We start from the raw sequence: 23681 nt of genomic DNA, 5'->3' as shown, positions 1-23681 counted from the left end.
CAGAAAAAAAAAAACGCCCCATGGGGCGATTACCGGGCGTTGTTGGGCGTTTCTTTTTTTTTTTTTTGGAAAAAAAAAAGTCAAAAGAAATCCACTACGGGTGGTCTTACAATCAAATTTGTCAAAGGAAATAAATAAATAAATTATTAAAATGCTTCTTTACTATCATAAAGATCCAAATATACAAGGTATAACTAACTAAAACTCCAACAGCATTATTCAACCACAAACATATATGTACACATCTATAGAAGAGTTCAGATAAAGCAGACTGCACCATTACCAAATCTCAACACTCAACCTAGATTCACAAATCAAAAAAAATGTACAACTTTCATTGCACAATGTACAAGTCACTACATCATTATCTCATTGTAACATTTACCAAATATACATCAAGTACCAAAGGCATATATCAATCCTCATCAATATCACCATCAGAATCACTTTCATACAGCAAGTCATCATCATCATGTTCACGATCAACCCCCGATATTTCATCCAGAGTGTTTTGCGAGTTCCAATCAGGCGGGAACGTTTTTTGAAGTGCTTCAGTAAGATCTCCACCACACCGTTCAATCTTGCGTAAACACCGGGCCCAATGCACTGCGGTGCCCATGTCAACGGTCAAACCAGCGTCAATCATTTCCGCACAGATTTGCTGAATGCTGGAGTAAATGTAGTCCTCGGCTACAGAGGCTCGGGACAACAGTGATGTCATCAAGCAATGGTACACGGCCCGGTCGGGTTTCAGCCTGGCTAACTTCATGTCTTCAAAACATTTCATAGCTTTCTCGGGAAGCGAAGCGCGGGCCCACCCATGAATTAATGTCGTGTATGTTTTTATGTTAGGTTTTAACCCTGCAGCCTCCATCTCTTTGATTGTTTTGTCTGCTCGCTGCACTCAATAATGCATCATTAATTTGTGTGCGCATATATATATATATATAGATAGAGAGAGAGAGAGAGAGAGAGAGGTGAAGAGTGAAGACATACAAGCATATCTCCAGCTTTACAACAAGCGTTGACCAAGGATGTGTAAGTACGGATGTCGGGTTTGACCCCTTCTTGCTTCATTTGTTGCATTAGGTCAGCTGCTTCCCAAACGTCACCTCTTCGAGCCCATCTGCACGACAATAATATGTTAATATCTGATAAATTTCTTTCACTGAGTTATAATTGACTAAAAATGGCGTACATTCATTTTTATCAAGTACATGCTTGACGGTAGGGCTGTAAACAAATCGAACGCTCAGCGAACAGTTCGTGAACCGTTTGGCGAGAAGTTCATCTGTTTTCGTTAGTTAAATAAATGAACGAACACGAACAAGAAATTCCGTTCGTTTAGTTAAATGAACGGACATGAATAGAGGCCGCGTTCGTTCATTTATGTTTGTGAACGTTCGGTAACGTGTTCGTATGTGTTCTATAGTTCATTAGTGTTTTTAGTTTTTCTTTAAATACTTCTAAATTCAGACAAATAAAATAGTTAATAAGTATCAATGTATTTTATATTCTGATCATGAACTCATGTTTGTGTTCGTTTGTTTCCATTTGTGTTCATGAACATTCGTTGCCTAAAATTAACAAACGGACACGAACACGTTCATTTCTTTAACCAACGAACACGAATATAAAATACCGTCCGTAAGCGTTCGTGGACACATATATTTCCCTAACAAACAAATAGTTCATTCAGTTCATTTGCAGCCATACTTGACGGTCAAATGCATATAATTTTCACCCTAATTAAACAAGTAGATCATCCACAAACTAATAATATTTTGGCAAATTGGAAAATAATAATCCCATCTTTCTGAAATTGGCCGATAATAATCCCAAGTCAGTTATTGGCCAATAATAATCCGACCTCGTCCAATTTTTTTGTACAATAGTCTGCCGTTAAAATAAGCTTAACGGAGTTAAGTGTTTTTCCGAATTCCAAACCGATGTTTTAGGGCTTTTGATCAGAACGAGGATACAAGTCGATTGATGTAAAACTTACCTTCAAATTGTGTTCGAAATGGCTTGAATTTTGCTAATTGGAAGTTAAACACGCGAATTGAAGCACCGTTTTCGTGGGTTGGGGGCAGTATTTTGAGGTAAGTTTTACATCAATCGACTCGTATCCTCGTTCTGATCAAAAGCCCTAAAACATCGGTTTGTAATTCGGAAAAACACTTAACTACGTTAAGCTATTTTAACGGCGGACTATTTTACAAAAAAATTGGACGAGGTCGGATTATTATTGGCTAATAACTGACTTGGGATTATTATCGGCCAATTTCAGAAAGATGGGATTATTATTTTCCAATTTGCCTAATATTTTATATAATTAGTTAAAAAACTGAAGAAACTCTTACCCATCAATAAGGATATTGTAAATAAAAGTATTTCTCGGAATTTTTTTGGCATGCATTTCTTTCGTGACCGCTAAAGCACTTTGCATCCTCCCGGCTTTACAGCACGCCTTGAGTAGTGCCTCATATGTGAATACATCGAGATTTAATCCCTCGTTTTTAACTTTAGAAAAATACTCGAATGCTTTTCCGGTATCACCGAGTGATGCATAGCCATGCATGATGGTGGTGTACGTGTGCTCGTTTGGTCCAATCCCCGCAAGTAACATTTCATCTAATACTTTTACCGCCCTATCCATCTGTAAAAAGAATCATCATTTCACGAGTATAAGAACCGGTGTTTGGAAGTGTAATTTGACACATATTTTATGTATTATTTGGTATAAATGGTTGATTTGACCGAATGAGTTGTTTCACAGATTTTGTTTGGATTAATAGAAAAATCATTAAAAAAACAAATCAGATGATTAAGCCACTAAAATTGGTTTTGTTGTAATTTGTATGAAAGTGATTATTCATTTCCAATTGTTTGTAAGAAGCAAATAATCAGCGGTGTCTAATTATTTGTAAAAAAAATAAAGAGTAAATTTCCGTTTTGCTCCCTGTGGTTTGGTCACTTTAACGGTTTTGCTCCAAACATTTAAAAATAGCCATTTTACTCCCTGATATTTCGGTTTTTTTGCCAGTTTGCTCCCCGTCTCTAACTCCATCCAAATTGTTTGTTTTTCCATTTTGCTCCCCGCAGGGAGCAAACTGGCAACAAAACCAAAACATCAGGGAGTAAAATGGCCATTTTTAAAGGTTTGGGGCAAAACCGTTAAAGTGACCAAACCACAGGGAGCAAAACGAAAGTTTACTCAAAAATAAATAAATAAATAAAATAATAAAAAATAAAAATAAAACGGATTATTGCATCTTGATATTGCAATGATATAGGTGGCAAACTCAGTGAGTCAGACAGCTGTGTAACGGGTCAAAACATGTCAGGTCATAATTTTATTTTTTCTTTTCCGGTTGGGGTCAAAACAGACAGTTGTAAAAAAAGCTGATTATTGCATCTTCATCCCGCTCGTTAACTCCATCCATTTTTCTCCGTTAAGTCATGGGTACTTCCGTCTTTTTGTTGTCTTTAGGGGCAATTCGGTCTTTTTAGGGGTATCGGTCTTTTTACATAAAGTGAAAAAGACCGAATTGCCCTTTAAGTTAACAAAAAAGATGGAAATACTCCTGACTTAACGGAGAAAAAATGGACGGAGTTAACCAGCCGGACGAAAAAACAAACCTTTGGACGAAAATCGCAAAATTGGCCAAACCTCAGGGAAGAAAATGGCATTTTACTCTTTTCTATTTTACCCATTTGACCCGCAAGAGATAAACATAGCCCGAATTAACCGATAGTAAGTAAATGATTTGAAATTGTCATATCTATGCAATACTCCGATAATCATTTACAAAAAGCAAAAACACCCCCTTAATTCAATTTCTTAACGACAACATACCTGGCGTTTCTCAACTAAACCGAGAATTAGGGCATTGTAAGTATGGACGGTCGGGATGCAACCACACATTCTCATCAAATTAAAAACTTCGAGAGCTCTTTTAGATTCTCCGGCTCTTGCAAACCCATGAATTATGGGCATAAATGTTCTTGAAGTCGGTTTATGTCTCAATTTTTGCATCTCTTCAACGGTACGGATCGCACGATCCATGTTTCCCATACCGCAAAATGCGGTAATAATGTTGTTGTAAAGCACAACGTCGGGTTTTAAACCGTCTTTCACGACGTCTTCAAATATTGCAAATGCGTTTGCCCAGTCTTTTAATTTTATAAAGCCGTTAATTAACATTGAATATGTCTTCATGTTATGCTTTATGCCGTCGGCTTTCATTGTTTCACTCACCTCCAACGCTTTCGAAACTTTTCCCGTCTGGAAGAGTTGATCATATGAAATTGTAATCATATTTAATGCATTTACTTTTTAGAGTAAACTTCCGTTTTGCTCCCTGTGGTTTGGTCACTTTAACGGTTTTGCCCCAAACCTTTAAAAATAGCCATTTTACTCCCTGATGTTTTGGTTTTGTTGCCAGTTTGCTCCCTGCGGGGAGCAAAATGGAAACACAATCAATTTGGATAGAGTTAGAGGCGGGGAGCAAACTGGCAAAAAAATCAAAACATCGGGGAGCAAAATGGCTATTTTTAAAGGTTTGGAGCAAAACCATTAAAGTGACCAAACCACAGGGAGCAAAACGAAAGTTTACTCTACTTTTTATTAAAAAATATGCAAAAATGTAAAAGATAAACATGGTACCATAGAGAAATAAACATTTTAAGTTACCTTGGTGTAGAGATTAATAAGGCATCCGTATGTAATTACTGTTGGTGTAAAGCCACATTCCTGCGACAAAGCTAAGGTTAGTGTACTATAAGCTACTCAAACTCCTATAAAAAAGGCAAAATGATAATGATAATAATAAGCGTAAAATGCCATTTTCGTCCCTGTGGTTTGGCCACTTTTGCGACTTTCGTCCAAACGTTTGTTTTTCTGCATCTGGATCCAAAAGGTTTGATATCTTGCCATTTTTACCCAATTCGTTAACCCCATCCATTTTTCTCCGTTAAGTGAGGGGCATTTCCATCTTTTTAGACATTCTTTATTGAAATAGAACACTGTAAGAAATAAAGATCCACCTCTGTTGACTTTCTCCCCACCAAACCCTTTAATCATCACAAAAAAAATGTCTAAAAAGGCGAAAATACCCCTGACTTAACGTTAAAAATAAATGGAGTTAACGAGTTGGATGAAAATGGCAAGATTTTTGGATCCAGGGGCGGATGTACCATATGAGAAGGGGTAGCCTCCGCTACCCCTTGGTGCTCCGGCGGTAGTGTAAATTTTGGAAAAATTTGACATTTTTTCGATTTCGTTACCCCTTTCTTTTAAGACGTTACCCCTATGAAGGGTTTTCTAGATCCGCCACTGTTTGGATCCAGATGCGGAAAAACAAACCTTTGGACGATATTCGCAAAAGTAGCCAAACCTAAGAGACGAAAATGGCATTTTACTCTAATAAGCATAATAAGAAGAATAAGATTAACAACAATAATAAAAAAAGCTATAGAGACAAAACAATCTTACCTTAAGCCTCTTAAACACGACGAGACATTTATCTTCTTCTTTAATCATCGTATAACCATCCATCATCATGTGATAAATATCCCGTGTAGCATCAATGCCCTCTTCCTCCATCTCCCTCACCAACGCTTCTGCACGCTCCATGTTAAACGCTTGGCTGTGTTTTTAACCGTGTATAATCGTAAATCAACAACAACAACAACAATACTTATAATAACAATAATAATAACAATAATAATAACAATAATAATAATAATAACAATAATAATATTAATAACAATAATAATAACAATAATAATAATAACAATAATAATGATAATAATAATAATAACAATAATAATAATAATAATAATAATAATAAAGCAACACTTCAACAATACTTATAATAACAATAATAATAACAATAATAATAATAATATTAATAACAATAATAACAATAATAATAATAACAATAATAATAATAATAACAACAACAACAACAATAATAATAATAATAATAATAATAATAATAATAATAATAATAATAATAATAAAGCAACACTTCTAAAAGGTTGTTGACTTGTCATATTTTCACTTTTGAAAAGTGAAGATCATAGTCTCATTATTTTCACATTTGAAATATACTAAAAAAGGGAATACTTACCAATGAGCATAAATTATGTTTCCGTATATAATGGCGTTCAAAGTTCGTTGTGTCTCTTTGGCCTCCTTGAACCACTTCTCTGCAGCACTTCAAAGTAAACAATACAAAGATTTAACTTAAGCACAATAGATAAAAATGAGCAACAATTAATTGTATAAAAAAAAAGTGTAGTAAAGAAATAGCATTGCATAAGTTGTAAACAACATCCAACATGCATGATGCAAAGTACATGTATACGTAAATGGATGTGTGTGTGTGTGTGTACATATACGTAAATGGATATGTGTGTGTACGTATACATAAATGGATGTGTGTGTGTACGCCATAGTTGTCGATAGTGAATAGCGACAAATAGCGACAAGGCACCTATAGGCTACGTAGCGAATAGTGAAAAATAGAGACAACTATTTTATAAATAACGATTACACGAGAAAAAAAATTTTGAAAATTTTTATATGTATATTACATCAAAATACCCTTGTATATATGCTATTTTACAAGGATATGTAACAAAAACATATAAATCCAGCTATTTTATAGCTATATCTAATTGAAATTAACATCAAAAAAAAAAAAAAAAACCTAACTGTCGCTAAGTTCGCTAAGACCCATATAGCGACACTTGGTCGCATGGCTACATAGCGCGCTATAGCGGTCGCTATAGCCGCTATTAACAACTATGGTGTACGCATATGTAAATGGATGTGTGTGTGTGTGTATACGTAAATGAATGGATGTGTGTGTGTTTTACTTACTTTACATTGCCAATTTTAGCAAATCCTCCGACAAGAATACTGTACGTCACCAAACTCAATTCAATACCCTCGTCTTCCATTTTTCTTACACAAGAAAGTGCTTCGTCCATATCTCTACCTACTGCATAAGCGTGAATTAGGCTGCATAAAATAAATTATTTTTAATGCTAGAAAATGGATAAAAGTCACAAAAGAGATCATATAGGGGTTAATACATCAAAGTCGCTTACTTGGTAAATACATGTGAGTTTGGCTCGATTCCCCTGGCCCGCATACTCTCGAAAGTTTCTCGTGCACGATGCATATCTCCTCGCCTTGCATAATAGTTGACCATCAACCCAAACTCTTTCCTGGAAGGCTATAACAGTTGACTTTTAGGAAAACATTCAACTTCTCATTCCGACATTTAAGCATATTTTCAGGCAAGTGACTCATATATATATATATATATATATATATATATATATATATATATATATATATATATATAGGGGATGGTTCAAATGAAAACCACTTTTATTGTGAAAACTCGAAAACTAACTAAAAAAGCCTAAAAAAACCTAAAAACATACAAAAAAAAATTTTTTTTTTACAATTTTTTTAGAAAAATCGCTACTTTTTATATATGGAAAAAAATTTCAAAAAAAAAAAAAAAAAAATTTTGGTTGTACTGCACATGTGCACTAATACGGAAAGCCTAAACCACTTAACCCACCCCCCACCCCCCCCCCCAAAAAAAAAAAACCAAAATTCACCCTCCCACCAAAAGCCTAACCCCCCCCCCCAAAACCTAAACCCCCCACCCCCCACCCTCCTGAAAACCTAAAACTAAACCCTAAACATAAACCCGAAAAAAAACCTAACCCCCCCCCCCCCCACCCCCTCCCCCCCCCCCCCCCCCACACCCAAAAACCTAATCCTAATCCTAAACCTCCAAAAAAACTAACCCTAAAAGCTAAACTAGACTCAAAAACCTAATTTTAAGCATGTAATGCACATTGTAGTACATGTTATATTGCACATGTGCACTACTATAATAATAGTATTGAAAACAAGACGACACCATAAATCTTTTTTTATGTCATAAAAAATATGCTCGAATATACTTGAATGAAAGATAAGAAAATTTGTGATCTTATGGTGCCGTTTTTGTTTTAAAATGATAACGTATGGAGAAATGGGAAATGTTTGAAAAGTTATATATTTTTTGTTCCAATTTTACCCCTCCTTCATTAAAAGTCTTCCCCCCTCCTTTTTAGTGGGTTTTAGTTAGTTTTCTAGTTTTCACAATAACTAGTGGTTTTCATTTGAACCTTCCCCTATATATATATATATATATATATATATATATATATACATATATAGGATTCGGATCAAATGAGAACCACCATGAATTGTGAGAACTAGGCTTTACAAAAGGTTTTTTCAAAAAAAAAACCCCAAAAATCTTTAAAAAAAAATCAAGTGTTTCAGAAAAAAAAAACAAAAGCATGTCGCCTACGAAAATTTACATCACCGTAAAAAAATTACAGGTGACGTCATCAGTCGGTCAGTCCTGTAAAACAATTTTACATCAATGTAAATGAAGAATAACTACCGGCTCGGCAATTTTTTTTTTTACAAATGTGTTTGTAACATTTTCATCTACGTTGGTGCAAAAGATGGTGGGAAAACTCGGGAAGTAAAAGTTCTCATAGTTCTCACAGCTCATAGGAGGGTTATCTTGACCCGTTACTGAACCCACCCGACCCACCCATTTTGCCATCTATAAACAAAACAAAACGAAAGTAAGTACCTTCTTAATCTTTTGAAAAGCTCCGACAACAGCCTGCCAGTTCTCCGGTTGGGTTTCCAACACCTTTTTAAGCTCTTTTCGTGAACCGTCTCTTTCTTCTTGCCACGCTGACTTGTATTCCACGCTATCATCCCCGTCTATCCACCTCGCTCTCTCCGCAGACTTCTCCTTCATTCTCCTCCCGTCATCAAGTTTCACAGTTATCACCCGCCCATGAAACTCCATCCCGTCAAACTCCACCGCGTTCATCGCCGCCTTTTCCGCGGTTGCACCACCATATATTACAAATCCAAACCCCATGTTTCGTTCTGTATCGTTGTAACCTTTTATCAATATCACGTTCTTTATCGGTCCAAATTGCCGAAAAAATTCGGTAAGCTCGTTTTTCTTTATCCACAACGGAAGGTTCCCGACAAAGATTTTCCCTTTTTCTCTATGCTCGATTTGTTTGGATTGTTTCGATCCCAAATCAACTGAACTATCCAAATAACTACTAATATCAGTTTCATTCGCATCAGGCGCTGGAGCTGGTGCCGGTGCTGGTGCTGGTGGCGGAGAGAGTTTGCTGGTTAACCAGAGCTTTTCGGTTAGCGTTTGAGAACTATTATCTATTGGATTTCTTTTCGGGGTGGGGTTGAGGAGCGTTTGGAGCGGATTCGTGTTATGGGTTTTGGGTTTGGGGCGGTGGGGATTGACGGGGGAGTTAGCGATGGGTTTGAAGGGTCGGTTATTGGCGGGGCGGCGGAGGGACGATGAGGTGGTGGTGAGGTTTTCGGAGTCGTGTGAGCATGTGGTGATGGAGTAGAAGGGGATAGTGGTGGCGGTCCTAGTGGACGTTGGGTATGGCTTGCTGGTGAAAGTAGAGCAGTAGTGTGTAGTGGATGAAGCAATTACGTAACTGTTGCTTTACAACGGTGTTCACCACTACGGTCGCACACAAGCCATACCATCCCAGTAGTACCGCCAATATTTTTTGATCGGCGGGTAACAATTACGTAACCATTATCCTTTCCCGTTTCTTGTACCCAATTCTTCAAATCAGTTAGAGACATGAAACGCTAAAAAAAGTTACGTTAATAATAATATAATCGAAACTTCAGGGACCATTTGTGTCAAAAAGACATTAATAATAATAATAACAATAATAATAATAATAATAATAATAATAATAATAATAATAATAATAATAATAATATATTCGAAACTCATACTTCAGGTACTAATATGGTTATTATTGAAACTATTTTAACAGAATGATTTAACAAGGTTAACTTTCATATAAAGATTTCATCTTTAAACACTAACTCAGTTAGCATACTTAACTGAACAGTATAGGGACCATTTGTGTCAATTTTTGAAACTTCAGGGGCTATTTTTGTTAATTTTCGAAACTTCCGGGACCATTTTTGTCAATTTTCGAAAGTTCAGGGACCATTTTTGTCAATTTTCAAAAGTTCAGGGACCATTTTTGCAATTTTCGAAAGTTCAGGGACCATTTTTGTCAATTTTCAAAAGCTCAGGGACCATTTTTGCAATTTTCGAAAGTTCAGGGACCATTTTTGTCAATTTTCGAAAGTTCAGGGACCATTTTTGTCAATTTTCGAAACTTCAGGGACCATTTTTGTCAATTTTCAAAACTTTAGGGACTGTTTTGTCAATTTTTTGAAACTTCAGGGACTATTTTCGTAAAATTTGAAACTTCAGGGACTTTTTATTGTTTTTGGCACTTAACTGGACTAACTGAGTTCTCTAACTCAGTTAGTGGTCCCTTGTATTAAATGCTAACCTAGTTAGGATATAACTATGATTTAACTAACTAAGTTAGGTTTAAACTAACCATTTTGTTAATTAGACTAACTAGATTATTATTATAAAAAGAATACAATTTTTAATAATAATAATTATAATTATAATATTTTTAACAACAACAACAACAACAATAATAATAATAATAATAATAATAATAATAATAATAATAATAATAACAATAATAATAATAATAATAATAATAATAATAATAATAATAATTACAATTATAATTATAATTAAAGTATTTAACAATAATAACAATAACAATAATTATTATAATTATATTATTTTTAACAATAATAATAATAATAATAATAATAATAATAATAATAATAATAATAATAATAATAATAATAATAACAATTATAATTATAATAATAATAACAATAATTATTTTAATGTGATACCTCATTTACTTGAAATGGATTGCCCGGGGTAGATGGTTCATAAAGTGATGTGTTACGGGACTCATAACCATATCCACCATGTTCTTCGTATCCACCGTATCCAACTTCATCCCTAGATCTATCGTATACACTGTAACCACCTTCACCCCCGTATCCACTGTAACCACCGTCACCCCCATATCTATCGTATCCACCGTAGCCCCCATATCCACTGTAACCACCTTCACCCCCGTATCCACCATCACCACCGTATCCACTGTAACTTCCGTATCCACCTTCATCCCCGTATACCCCATAACCCGGATACGATTGCTGCGACGGGTAATATGGTTCATCAACAGGTGCATTCTCAACACCGTATCCACTTTGTTGCACGTACGGAGATTCATACCCGTATCCGTAATCTGGACACACTTGATGCGCCGGGTAATTTGGTTCATCAACAGGTGGAGTGGGAGTCTTGTTCAAGTCTGGCAACTGTGTTTCTTGATTAACAGGGACTCCAGACACAACCTCCTCCTCCTCATTGGCAGCATTTGATCCCCATGTGTCGTTAGAATAACGATTACCGAAATAATTATCCTTCCAAAATGATGACATTTTAACAAGGTTGAACCAAAAACTAACAATTTACTGAAGAAGAAGATGAAAAGGAAAGCAAAGTATATGTCGGGTGATGGGTAACAGATATGAATGGAGGGATAAATAGACTTTCATCTAGCATGTCAATACGCAGCGTATTGATCCCTACTCACCGTATTACTTTATTCACGTGCCCTAGACAACATCGTATCAGGTCAAATCAGTCTATCTATACGATGCGTATTGATCAATACGCACCCTATGTAAGACTGATTTGACATGGTACTAGGTTTGATTGTCTGGTCGTCCACCTACCACTTATATACGCTGCGTATTGACCAATACGCAGCGTATTCAGGTAACCCTATACGCTGCGTATTGACCAATACGCAGCGTATGCAAACCCTAATTGTGCAGATAGCCTGACTTGGTGTGCAGATAGTGAGAGCCTATTTTAAACTGGGAATCAAAAGTCGGGGAATTTATACAGTCAAAATCTTCCAAAAAGGTAGTTTTTTTTTTTTGGTGGCAAGGTTATATATAATTCTATCTGTATTAATCTAAAATTGGTTTGAGTTTTTTTAAGGGCTGAGGAGTTCTTTATCTTGGTTCCTTAATTGTAGTGAACATAGTTTTATAGAACGAATTTATGCAAGTTTTATCTAATGTTTGTAATGCCGAAAAAGCTAAAACAACCCCTAAACGGAATCAAGATCTTCAGTTTGTAAACATCATCACCATGAATCACAGAATGCTAGAATTTAACATCATTACGTTATTTTGATTCATCGACGCCATCAAGGTTCATCAAGGGTCTTCACTCTTCATCAATACAAGACAGCCGAATGTTCATCAACATCATGATTTTGATCGGCAGAGTTCATCTAAATATCTAATCATGCAAGTATTAGGCTGTTAATCTAGTTGAAGCCTGTTGAATTTTACGAGCTTGATCTATATTGAATTCTTCCAATCATTTATTTTACTAGCTGAGAGTCTAACTTGAATTTTCGACATCTCTATGCTCTTTTAAGTTATAAAGACACCCAGTCCTTGAAACCGAACTCAATGTACTAAGCAAAAAACATTTTTCATCAAACCATTCCATTTCTTGCATCAATCTTGTATCCATGCATAATCCAAATTCTAAAACAAAATCGTCACCAACATATTAGGTGTCATGAATATTAAATCGTAACGCGTGTAAAACCCTTGGCTAGTAGCTGCTATAAAAGAATAATAACCGGCAGCAAAACCATACTCCGCATTTTAAGACTCGAGGATCTTTGCCATTAGATCGTAATGCTCTCTTTCCTGAAACAAAAATAAGGTGCACGAATATTAATACCAAGGTCTAGCTAGGACACAATGTACACGACAAATCGTCAGCAAGGCCAGGGGTGGACCTAGGTAGAGCCTGGGTGGGCGGGCGCACCCCTTAAAAAATTAGTGTATTTTATAGGTCAAAATCCTGATCGCACCCCTTGGAAATTTGGTTAAACCCCTCGTTCGCACCCCTTGATAATATTTTCTGGGTCCGCCACTGAGCAAGGCACAACTTTCATTGCAGAATATACAAGTCTATGTTTAGTAAGGTTACGTTATGATCGTGTTCAGGTCAGCCTGACAGGTAAGTGAACTGTTTACTTTTTATTTAAATTTACATTTTGTCAATTGTCATATATTAAACAGGGGATTAGGATCAAACACAAAGGATCCTAATTGTAAGAAGTGTAAGAAGAATTTATAGAGTGACAAGTGTCCAATAACCTAAAAAAAACCCACTACACAAAAAACCCCACTACAAAAAAAAAAAAAAAAAAAAAAAAAACCTTAAACATCCACCACCACCAAAAATCTAAACCCCCCCCCCAATCACCCACCCTAAAAAAAAATAAATAAATAATTTTTTTTTTTTTTTTGCCGAGGGGGTGAGGGGTGGAGGGTGGGGGGTGGGGGTGGGTGTTTAGTTTTTTTTAGATTTTTTTTTAGGTTTTTGGGGGGTGGGGGGGGGGGAGGTTGGGTTTTTTGGGGGTTTTTTGGTGAGGTATAGGTTTTTTTTGTTTTTTTTTCCGGGGGGGGGGGGGGGGGGGGTTAGGTTTTTGGGTGGTGGTGGGGTGGGGTGGGGGTGGGTATTTAGGTTTTTGGTGGTGATGTAGTGGGTTTAGTTTTAGGTTATTGGACACTTGTCACTCTATAAATCCTTCTTACACTTCTTACAATTAGTAGCCTTTGTAGAATAACTTGACCCATTAAACAGGTTATGTATTTTATGTCAAGACTTAGAAGTTGTAAAGCGAAACTAATATAAGATTTTATAAATTACACGTAATAATTTTATATGCATTTCTATTTTTTGTTAAACCGGTCATGCTCGTCTCAGCACTGCAGGCAATATATTTATGTGATGTTCAGGTTAGTGTCGGGTTGGACCCGTGAACATGACCCATTTTTGGATGTGATGGATTACGCTCTGAACTAAGACGATTTATAAAGATAGTGATGATGTATATGATATATGCAGACATGATCAACAAAGGGCTAGTTAATTATACCTTATCAGTGACAGAAGGCTTGATTTTTTTCAATACTTTTTCAAAATGAACAGCTTTAATTTTACTGCAGTTTTCTCTATGAGCAACCATTGCAGCTTTAGCCATCTGAAATATGGTCAAAAAGTCAAGATAAACAAAAGTAAACCATATTAGTTAGAGGAAAAAGCTATAGCCAAAATAGGGATGAAGTTCTAACACAACACGAACCCAACACGATATTACGGTTTTGATTTATTCTAAACGGGCTAGGGATGGCAATCAAACCAAAAAGAAAAAGATAAACGAACCATTCTTTTTAGATCAGCTCCACTTAAATTTTCACAAGCCTTGCTCCGAGCAATTGCAATCAAGTCAACATCAGCATCTAATGAGCAGTTCTTAGAAAGAGTTTTTAAGATCAACCCACGCTCGTCTTGGTTTGGCAGGGTGACATACAGAATCTCCCCAAACCTTCCGGACCGTAAGAGTGCTCGGTCAATCACATCTAGCCTGAAATGACCAAAACACCAACAAGATCAATAACTATACAACATTCATCCGTTCCCAACAAAAATAGAACATTGATCTTTAGTAACGTAATTTTATAACAAAAACCTGTTGGTAGCACCAATTACGTAAACCCCCTTGCGTGGATCACCACCATCTAGCTCTGCCAATAGCTGCAAAAGATAACGAATACTCATTTTTTTAAAAGCAATAGGATTAAGGATATATAAATTTTGGTTATTTAGAAATATTGATGCACGGTGAGCAAGATTAGTAGTAGTATGATATTGTAAAATTTTCTTGCCTGGGTTACAACTCGTTCAACAACCCACCCCCCTTCCTTTCCACGCTGCGATGTCAAAGCATCTACCTGAAATATTATTATAAAAATATATATATATATATCGACATTTGTCAAAATCAATGCTAGAGCAAAACGATGAACTAAAACGAACCTCATCAAAGAATATTATGCATGGAGAACATGTCCTTGCACGACTAAATATATTCCGCACTGCCAATTCACTTTCTCCAACGTATTTGCTCATAATCTCAGGACCCTTCATAGGAATAAAAAGATGTATATTACGAATTTTAGGGGATAACTCATAAGACAAATAAGGTGAATAAAATTTTAAAAGGAGCATAATCTGTGACACTGTGACAGACCTTAATGTGTATAAAATTTGCTCCTGCTTCGTTAGCAACAGCTTTGGCAATCAATGTTTTTCCACATCCAGGAGGTCCATGAAGCAAAAACGCTGTTTCCAAATTCTTGAGTCCACTTTTCTAAAAGAACAGGAGATTAACTATGAACAAAAGTTCCCTTTATTGAAATGGGGGTGCCTATTGGCACACCAAACCCTACCAAAACTAGGGTTTATATACGCAACGTATAGGTCAATACGCAGCGTACAGGGTTAACCTTGTACGCTGCGTATTGACCTATACGCTACGTATATAAACCATGGATCTCAGTGCCTAATAACCAATCATTGCACAGAAAACAAGGTTTATATACGCTGCGTATAGGTCTCTAAGCAGCGTATATAAACCATCTGAAAATTTGGGGTCATTTTGGTAGGTTTGAAGTATCAGTTTTTCACAAGGTTTATATACGCTACGTAGAGACCTATACGCAGCGTATATAAAGGTCTGAAAATGTCCTTTATACCCTTGTGTTGAGGCTATACGAAGCGAAATACAAGGGTAGTTGTGTATCGTGTTGCATCGTATCGTATAGTGTAGTAGCGTATCGTGTTGCATCGTATCGTATAATATATTTATATTATTTACCAATAATATTGTTTTTTATAAATAATTTTCTTTTTTAATTTTTATAATTCATAATAGTTGTATTATTTTTAATTTTTATAATTTATATTTGTATTATTTACCAATAATATTGTTTTCTATAAATAATTTTCTTTTTTAATTTTTATAATTTATAGTAGGTGTATTATTTTTAATTTTTATAATTTATATTTGTAATATTTACCAATAATATTGTTTTTTTATAAATAATTTTCTTTTTTAATTTTTATAATTCATAATAGTTGTATTATTTTTAATTTTTATAATTTATATTTGTATTATTTACCATTAATATTGTTTTTTTATAAATAATTTTCTTTTTTTTATAAATAAACAAAAGAATACATAAAAAATACAAAAATTGAGCTTTATATACGCTGCGTATAGGTCCCTACGCAGCGTATATAAACCCTTGTTTTCTATGCAATGATTGCTGATAAGGCTCTGAAATCCATGGTTTATATACGTTGAGTATAGGTCTATACGCAGCGTATAGGGTTAACCCTATACACTGCGTATAGACCTATACGCATTGTAGGTAAACCCTAAGTGTGCAGATAGGTAAACAGGGTGTGCAGATAGTTAGAGCCATTGAAATAAATATGCCAATGTATAAAGTTAAATTACCTCATACGCAACAGGATCTTTTATACGGTTGACTATGTACTCGTTAAACTTCATTCTCAACCGATCAAGACCTCCAATGTCTTCCCATTTGACATCGGGAATGCTCGTGAATCCTTCTCTTTTAGAAGAGGGCTGAACCAGCTTGGCTGCTTCCTGTATATAAATTTAAAATTTAAAGGAATCAACAACAATGAGACAAATTTGATAGGTAAGAGTAACTATCTCTTAATACCTCAAAGTCAGACATCGTGATGTTAAGGTTAGCCTTATCAAGGGTCCATGGCTTCTTCCACCAGTCTTCATCTTGTGCAGAAAGTTCCAACTCTTTTGCCTCAATATTTCGCCTCATACAAAGGCGACCAGCATTGTCCACCAACGATACCAAATCAGTTCCAACAAAACCTGGAGTTAACTTTGAGACTTTGACGAGATCAAAAGCACCTCCAAGTTTTACATTTCGTGTAAGCACACGAAGAATCTTTGTTCTAGCATTTTCATCCGGAACACCTAAAGTAATCTCACGGTCAAAACGCCCCGGCCTTCTTAATGCCCGGTCAAGAGCATCAGGTCTATTGGTAGCACCGATCACCAAAACATATCCCGGTTTCCCATCCTCATGTTTTGAAGCGGCATCCATACAAATCATTAGTTGTGTCACAATACGTTTATCCATCTCCCTTTGAAGGTTTTCTCTTTTCGAAGCTATTGTATCAATCTCATCAATGAAAACTATAGACGGTGCAGTTTTGTGTGCATTTGAAAACAGCTCACGTATCTTCTCTTCTGATTCACCTGATAGTAGATGTCGGCCATAATTATTGATAGCGAATAGCGAACAATAACGACAAGATACCTATACGCTACATAGTGATAGCGGGCGCTATTTTATCTTTAGTGACACACTAGGAGAATTTTAGGAATACTTTATGTGTATATTATATCAAACTAAGTTGTTTCATATGTATGCTTAACAAAAAAATAAAAAACCTTAACTCATGCTCGTTTATGTTGGGTTCGTAGGCTTTAGGGTAGCCGGCCCTAATTAGGGTTAGCCGGCCCTAGTTATTAGGCCCACTTAGTTAACTTGTTGACCAAGTAGGAAACCCTAATCTTGTTCTATAAATACCTATGATGTAATTGTAATCTGTGTCATTCTGAAAACAGTTGTGAGCATCTAATAAAAGCAAAACCCTAGTTGCAACCCGTGGACGTAGGTCACCTTGACCAAACCACGTAAATTCTCGTGTTCTTTATTTTCTGCTAGTGTGTGTGTTTGTTCCGCTTCCGCTCGAGCCTACTCTGATCCGATACCCCTAACAAGTGGTATCAGAGCCAAAGGTTCAGTTAAACACACGGTTATCGCAGGAGAAGGAGAGAGCTGGATGAGAGATCTTGATCTGCTGTTGCTGCCGTCGCCGCTGACTTGTTTACGGCCCGTACCTATTCTCTGGTTACGGCTCGTAAGGTCTAGGGTTTGCGCCATAGGGTTTGCTGTTGCAGATCTAGTGGTTTTGGGGTGTTTGGCGATTAGGGTTTCGGTTCTTGAATCCTGGTTATTCGCTGATTTTACGCTCGGGTTTGCAAGAGAAGTCGCTGGTTCGGGTACTTCGGGTTTCTGGTTTATTGAAAGTTGCTCGGGTTTCGGTTGCTTGGTTCCTTGTGGTTTTTTCTGGTTTTTCTCGTTTGCTATGGCTGAAGACGGGAAGTTCCGAATCGAGAAGTTCAACGGTACTGATTTTGCTTGGTGGAGAATGCAAATAGAGGCGTTGCTTGGTGAATGCGATTTGGATGTGGTACTAGAAGAAAAACCTGCTGGAATGGATAAAGCTGCCGAGGCAATTTGGAACTCAAAGGACAAAAAGGCAAGAGGTGAAATTACATTGGCTTTGACGAGGAGCATTGCATTTAATATCATGAAGGAAACAACTGCTCGTGATATGTTAGAAGCTCTGTCAAATATGTATGAGAAGCCGTCTGCCGGTAATAGGGTGTTCTTGATGAGGGAACTGTTTAATATGAGAATGAACGAAGGCAGTTCAGTTGCTGATCACATTAACGAGGTCAATTCAATTTTGTCCAGATTAGCAACTGTGGGCATGAAGTTGGATGATGACACTCAGGCTGTGGTTTTGTTATCTTCCTTACCTGATAGTTGGTCAGGATTTGTGACAACGGTCACTGAAACTGCTGGAACTGGAAATTTGAAGTTTGATCGGGTTCGGGATAGTGTTTTGGGTGAAGACGTTCGCCGGAGGAACACTAGTGGATAATCTACTTCTGGTATGTTCAGTGTTAGCAGGGGAAGAGGTAAAAACAGAAGCAGTGGGAGTCGTGGGAAAAGCTTTTCTAAAGCTGGGAAAAATGTGAGGTGCTGGAACTGTGGTGAAAAGGGGCATGTTAAAAACGAGTGTCCTGATCCTAAGAAAGAGGATGGTAAGCAGCATGTAAACAGCGTTGTGTCAGATGAATCTGACGGTGACGTACTAGTTTGCTGTGAAGAGTCTATAGATTCTTGGGCTATGGATTCTGGTTCTTCGTTTCACGCCATGCACAGCGGGGAGACGATGGTGAATCTGAAAAAAGGAGACTTCGGAAAGGTACGATTAGCTAACGGCCATGTTCTTAATGTTACGGGTATGGGAGATGTCAATCTGAAGACTCTACTGGGCATTACATGGAACTTAAAGAACGTCAGGGTAATTCCAGGTTTAACGAAGAAACTTATTTCTGTTAGTCAACTGGATAAACAGGGACTAGATGTTAAGTTTGGTGGTGGGAAGTGGAAGGTGATTGATGGAAATCTTGTTGTTGCCTGTGGGAGGAGACGAGGATCGTTGTATCTAGTTGAGATACCTGTTGAGGGAGTAGCCGTCCCTGTACAACATAAAGTCTGGTTCACTGAATCTAGTAAGCGGAAGAGGGTTCAATTTGCGAACTTGAATCCTGGTGCTTTGGGGATGTCAGTTGAATGTGGTCAGGGGTCTAAGTTTAAGCCAGTCAAGGGATTTGGTGATAGTGGGAGCACGGGTCGTGTTCGGGGTACAATCACAAAGAACCGTTGGGTTTTGAAGACGAAGATTCTGACTGAAGAAAAAAGCTCTCCTGGAAATAGTTTGCAAAATGTGGAGAGTGGTATTGATTCTCGGTGTATCTCTGGAGCTGGTGGATCGTGCAAGCCGGTTGAGACAGAGGATGGGTCAGTGACGATTTCAGTCATGGCTGGGTTGGAGCTTATGGGAGCTTCAACTGGTCTCTCAGTTACTTGATGAGAGGTGTGGTTGCAACTAGGTGGCTTGGATGTGACTGAAGTCTTAGCTTGTTCTTGGAACTGGAGGCTGGGAAGACTTGAACGTAAAGATTACTGAAGTTAATGGTGATGGGTTTCTTGGATGCACTTTGTGGACTATGCAAAGCCTCCGAGTGGGAGATTGTTGGGTTCGTAGGCTTTAGGGTAGCCGGCCCTAATTAGGGTTAGCCGGCCCTAGTTATTAGGCCCACTTAGTTAACTTGTTGACCAAGTAGGAAACCCTAATCTTGTTCTATAAATACCTATGATGTAATTGTAATCTGTGTCATTCTGAAAACAGTTGTGAGCATCTAATAAAAGTAAAACCCTAGTTGCAACCCGTGGACGTAGGTCACCTTGACCGAACCACGTAAATTCTCGTGTTCTTTATTTTCTGCTAGTGTGTGTGTTTGTTCCGCTTCCGCTCGAGCCTACTCTGATCCGATACCCCTAACAAGTGGTATCAGAGCCAAAGGTTCAGTTAAACACACGGTTATCGCAGGAGAAGGGGAGAGCTGGATGAGAGATCTTGATCTGCTGTTGCTGCCGTCGCCGCTGACTTGTTTACGGCCCGTACCTATTCTCTGGTTACGGCTCGTAAGGTCTAGGGTTTGCGCCGTAGGGTTTGCTGTTGCAGATCTAGTGGTTTTGGGGTGTTTGGCGATTAGGGTTTCGGTTCTTGAATCCTGGTTATTCGCTGATTTTACGCTCGGGTTTGCAAGAGAAGTCGCTGGTTCGGGTACTTCGGGTTTCTGGTTTATTGAAAGTTGCTCGGGTTTCGGTTGCTTGGTTCCTTGTGGTTTTTTCTGGTTTTTCTCGTTTGCTATGGCTGAAGACGGGAAGTTCCGAATCGAGAAGTTCAACGGTACTGATTTTGCTTGGTGGAGAATGCAAATAGAGGCGTTGCTTGGTGAATGCGATTTGGATGTGGTACTAGAAGAAAAACCTGCTGGAATGGATAAAGCTGCCAAGGCAATTTGGAACTCAAAGGACAAAAAGGCAAGAGGTGAAATTACATTGGCTTTGACGAGGAGCGTTGCATTTAATATCATGAAGGAAACAACTGCTCGTGATATGTTAGAAGCTCTGTCAAATATGTATGAGAAGCCGTCTGCCGGTAATAGGGTGTTCTTGATGAGGGAACTGTTTAATATGAGAATGAACGAAGGCAGTTCAGTTGCTGATCACATTAACGAGGTCAATTCAATTTTGTCCAGATTAGCAACTGTGGGCATGAAGTTGGATGATGACACTCAGGCTGTGGTTTTGTTATCTTCCTTACCTGATAGTTGGTCAGGATTTGTGACAACGGTCACTGAAACTGCTGGAACTGGAAATTTGAAGTTTGATCGGGTTCGGGATAGTGTTTTGGGTGAAGACGTTCGCCGGAGGAACACTAGTGGATAATCTACTTCTGGTATGTTCAGTGTTAGCAGGGGAAGAGGTAAAAACAGAAGCAGTGGGAGTCGTGGGAAAAGCTTTTCTAAAGCTGGGAAAAATGTGAGGTGCTGGAACTGTGGTGAAAAGGGGCATGTTAAAAACGAGTGTCCTGATCCTAAGAAAGAGGATGGTAAGCAGCATGTAAACAGCGTTGTGTCAGATGAATCTGACGGTGACGTACTAGTTTGCTGTGAAGAGTCTATAGATTCTTGGGCTATGGATTCTGGTTCTTCGTTTCACGCCATGCACAGCGGGGAGACGATGGTGAATCTGAAAAAAGGAGACTTCGGAAAGGTACGATTAGCTAACGGCCATGTTCTTAATGTTACGGGTATGGGAGATGTCAATCTGAAGACTCCACTGGGCATTACATGGAACTTAAAGAACGTCAGGGTAATTCCAGGTTTAACGAAGAAACTTATTTCTGTTAGTCAACTGGATAAACAGGGACTAGATGTTAAGTTTGGTGGTGGGAAGTGGAAGGTGATTGATGGAAATCTTGTTGTTGCCTGTGGGAGGAGACGAGGATCGTTGTATCTAGTTGAGATACCTGTTGAGGGAGTAGCCGTCCCTGTACAACATAAAGTCTGGTTCACTGAATCTAGTAAGCGGAAGAGGGTTCAATTTGCGAACTTGAATCCTGGTGCTTTGGGGATGTCAGTTGAATGTGGTCAGGGGTCTAAGTTTAAGCCAGTCAAGGGATTTGGTGATAGTGGGAGCACGGGTCGTGTTCGGGGTACAATCACAAAGAACCGTTGGGTTTTGAAGACGAAGATTCTGACTGAAGAAAAAAGCTCTCCTGGAAATAGTTTGCAAAATGTGGAGAGTGGTATTGATTCTCGGTGTATCTCTGGAGCTGGTGGATCGTGCAAGCCGGTTGAGACAGAGGATGGGTCAGTGACGATTTCAGTCATGGCTGGGTTGGAGCTTATGGGAGCTTCAACTGGTCTCTCAGTTACTTGATGAGAGGTGTGGTTGCAACTAGGTGGCTTGGATGTGACTGAAGTCTTAGCTTGTTCTTGGAACTGGAGGCTGGGAAGACTTGAACGTAAAGATTACTGAAGTTACTGGTGATGGGTTTCTTGGATGCACTTTGTGGACTATGCAAAGCCTCCGAGTGGGAGATTGTTGGGTTCGTAGGCTTTAGGGTAGCCGGCCCTAATTAGGGTTAGCCGGCCCTAGTTATTAAGCCCACTTAGTTAACTTGTTGACCAAGTAGGAAACCCTAATCTTGTTCTATAAATACCTATGATGTAATTGTAATCTGTGTCATTCTGAAAACAGTTGTGAGCATCTAATAAAAGTAAAACCCTAGTTGCAACCCGTGGACGTAGGTCACCTTGACCGAACCACGTAAATTCTCGTGTTCTTTATTTTCTGCTAGTGTGTGTGTTTGTTCCGCTTCCGCTCGAGCCTACTCTGATCCGATACCCCTAACAGTTTATACCTATAAAATCCCGCTCTTTATAATAAAGCAGAAAAAAACCTAAAATCCCACTGTGGGGGCGCCAAAATCAAATAGCGACACATGAGCACTACGCTACGCTATTTGCTATAGCGCTCTCTATGAGGGCTATTAATAACTATGATGTCGGCTAAAGTTAGTGATGCAAAAGAATAGCAATCTACCCTAGTTACCTAATAAAAGTACAGTTATGTTATGAATATATGATTATGAGTTGATATTACAACTGTGAAATCTCAAATGCAAACATTCAGAGGTACATACCAGATACCCCATAGACCAACTCAGGGGCTGCAATGTTATAAAATGGAACTCCAGCCTCATTAGCAATAGCATTAGCTAGTGTAGTCTTGCCGCACCCAGGCGGCCCATGTAACAAAATACCAGTCGTGGGCCTTACTCCAATGCTAAGAGGCACGTCCGGACGATACCAAGGAATAATTACTTCCAGCAGTAGCTCACGCAACACATCATCGATACCACCAAGATCCTTAAGTCTAACTTTTCCAACACCATCAGCATTAGGAAAATTGTTCGCGCGCTTAACAGATTTATCTTCCATCCGCAAATCAACTTTTCTATCGATGCTATCGGTAAGAAGCTCTAACTCTACAGTTTTAGGTTTGTATTTGTTTCGAAGCATTGATTTCGTTAGATCAAACTCAGGGCTGTACGACGTCGCAACCGCACTCATATCTTCGTCTCCATCCTCAGAGGTCTGTTCTCCAATATCGATTTTCTTCGCTTTTTTGCATGACGACACCGATGTGATATCATCATCATCCTCATCGTTGTTCCTACTTAATTTCCGCTTGTTGTTGTTGTCGGAATCTAGGGTTTGCTTGACCATCCTTGTTAACAGTTGGGGCTTGTGGCGAGCGTATTCCGGATACTTGGTTCGGAGGACGTCAGCCAGTTCGTTGATGGATGGATTGGAGAAGCTTCCATATGTTTCGTGTACACGGCGGCGGAGAAGCTTTACGAACAAGGACGACTGCTTCTTGCATGCTTTCCCCATAACTC

General features: G+C 38.1%; 3 protein-coding genes across 3 annotated transcripts; all 3 read right to left on the bottom strand.

The window, feature by feature from the left end:
• Positions 1 to 366: 366 nt before the first annotated feature.
• LOC110887527 (pentatricopeptide repeat-containing protein At5g04810, chloroplastic) lies at positions 367 to 9578 on the bottom strand (the record flags this gene model as incomplete). The annotated part of the gene is made up of 10 exons (XM_035979354.1): positions 367 to 898; positions 997 to 1126; positions 2364 to 2659; positions 3860 to 4288; positions 4697 to 4756; positions 5498 to 5651; positions 6138 to 6224; positions 6893 to 7033; positions 7123 to 7250; positions 8688 to 9578. Coding segments are annotated over 10 exons (2799 nt in total), but the record flags the coding sequence as incomplete, so codon positions are not given.
• LOC118483779 (RNA-binding protein FUS-like) lies at positions 9578 to 11584 on the bottom strand. The gene is made up of 2 exons (XM_035979353.1): positions 10904 to 11584; positions 9578 to 9745 (listed from the first exon to the last, which is right to left on the bottom strand). The coding sequence occupies exons 1-2, from the start codon at positions 11501 to 11503 to the stop codon at positions 9578 to 9580; spliced, it is 768 nt and encodes a 255-aa protein (XP_035835246.1). The 5' UTR covers positions 11504 to 11584.
• A 1082-nt stretch (positions 11585 to 12666) lies between these two features.
• LOC110887526 (cell division control protein 48 homolog C) lies at positions 12667 to 23676 on the bottom strand. The gene is made up of 10 exons (XM_022135106.1): positions 22923 to 23676; positions 16700 to 17259; positions 16468 to 16620; positions 15196 to 15315; positions 14982 to 15086; positions 14831 to 14896; positions 14635 to 14699; positions 14328 to 14529; positions 14041 to 14145; positions 12667 to 12799 (listed from the first exon to the last, which is right to left on the bottom strand). Exons 1-10 carry the CDS (start codon positions 23674 to 23676, stop codon positions 12755 to 12757), a joined length of 2175 nt encoding a protein of 724 aa, XP_021990798.1. The 3' UTR covers positions 12667 to 12754.
• Between the last annotated feature and the right edge of the window lie 5 nt (positions 23677 to 23681).

The sequence above is a fragment of the Helianthus annuus genome, chromosome 11 (genome assembly GCF_002127325.2).
Source record: "Helianthus annuus cultivar XRQ/B chromosome 11, HanXRQr2.0-SUNRISE, whole genome shotgun sequence".
In the NCBI taxonomy this organism is placed as follows: domain Eukaryota; kingdom Viridiplantae; phylum Streptophyta; class Magnoliopsida; order Asterales; family Asteraceae; genus Helianthus; species Helianthus annuus.
This window is presented reverse-complemented; position numbering and strand designations above follow the sequence as displayed.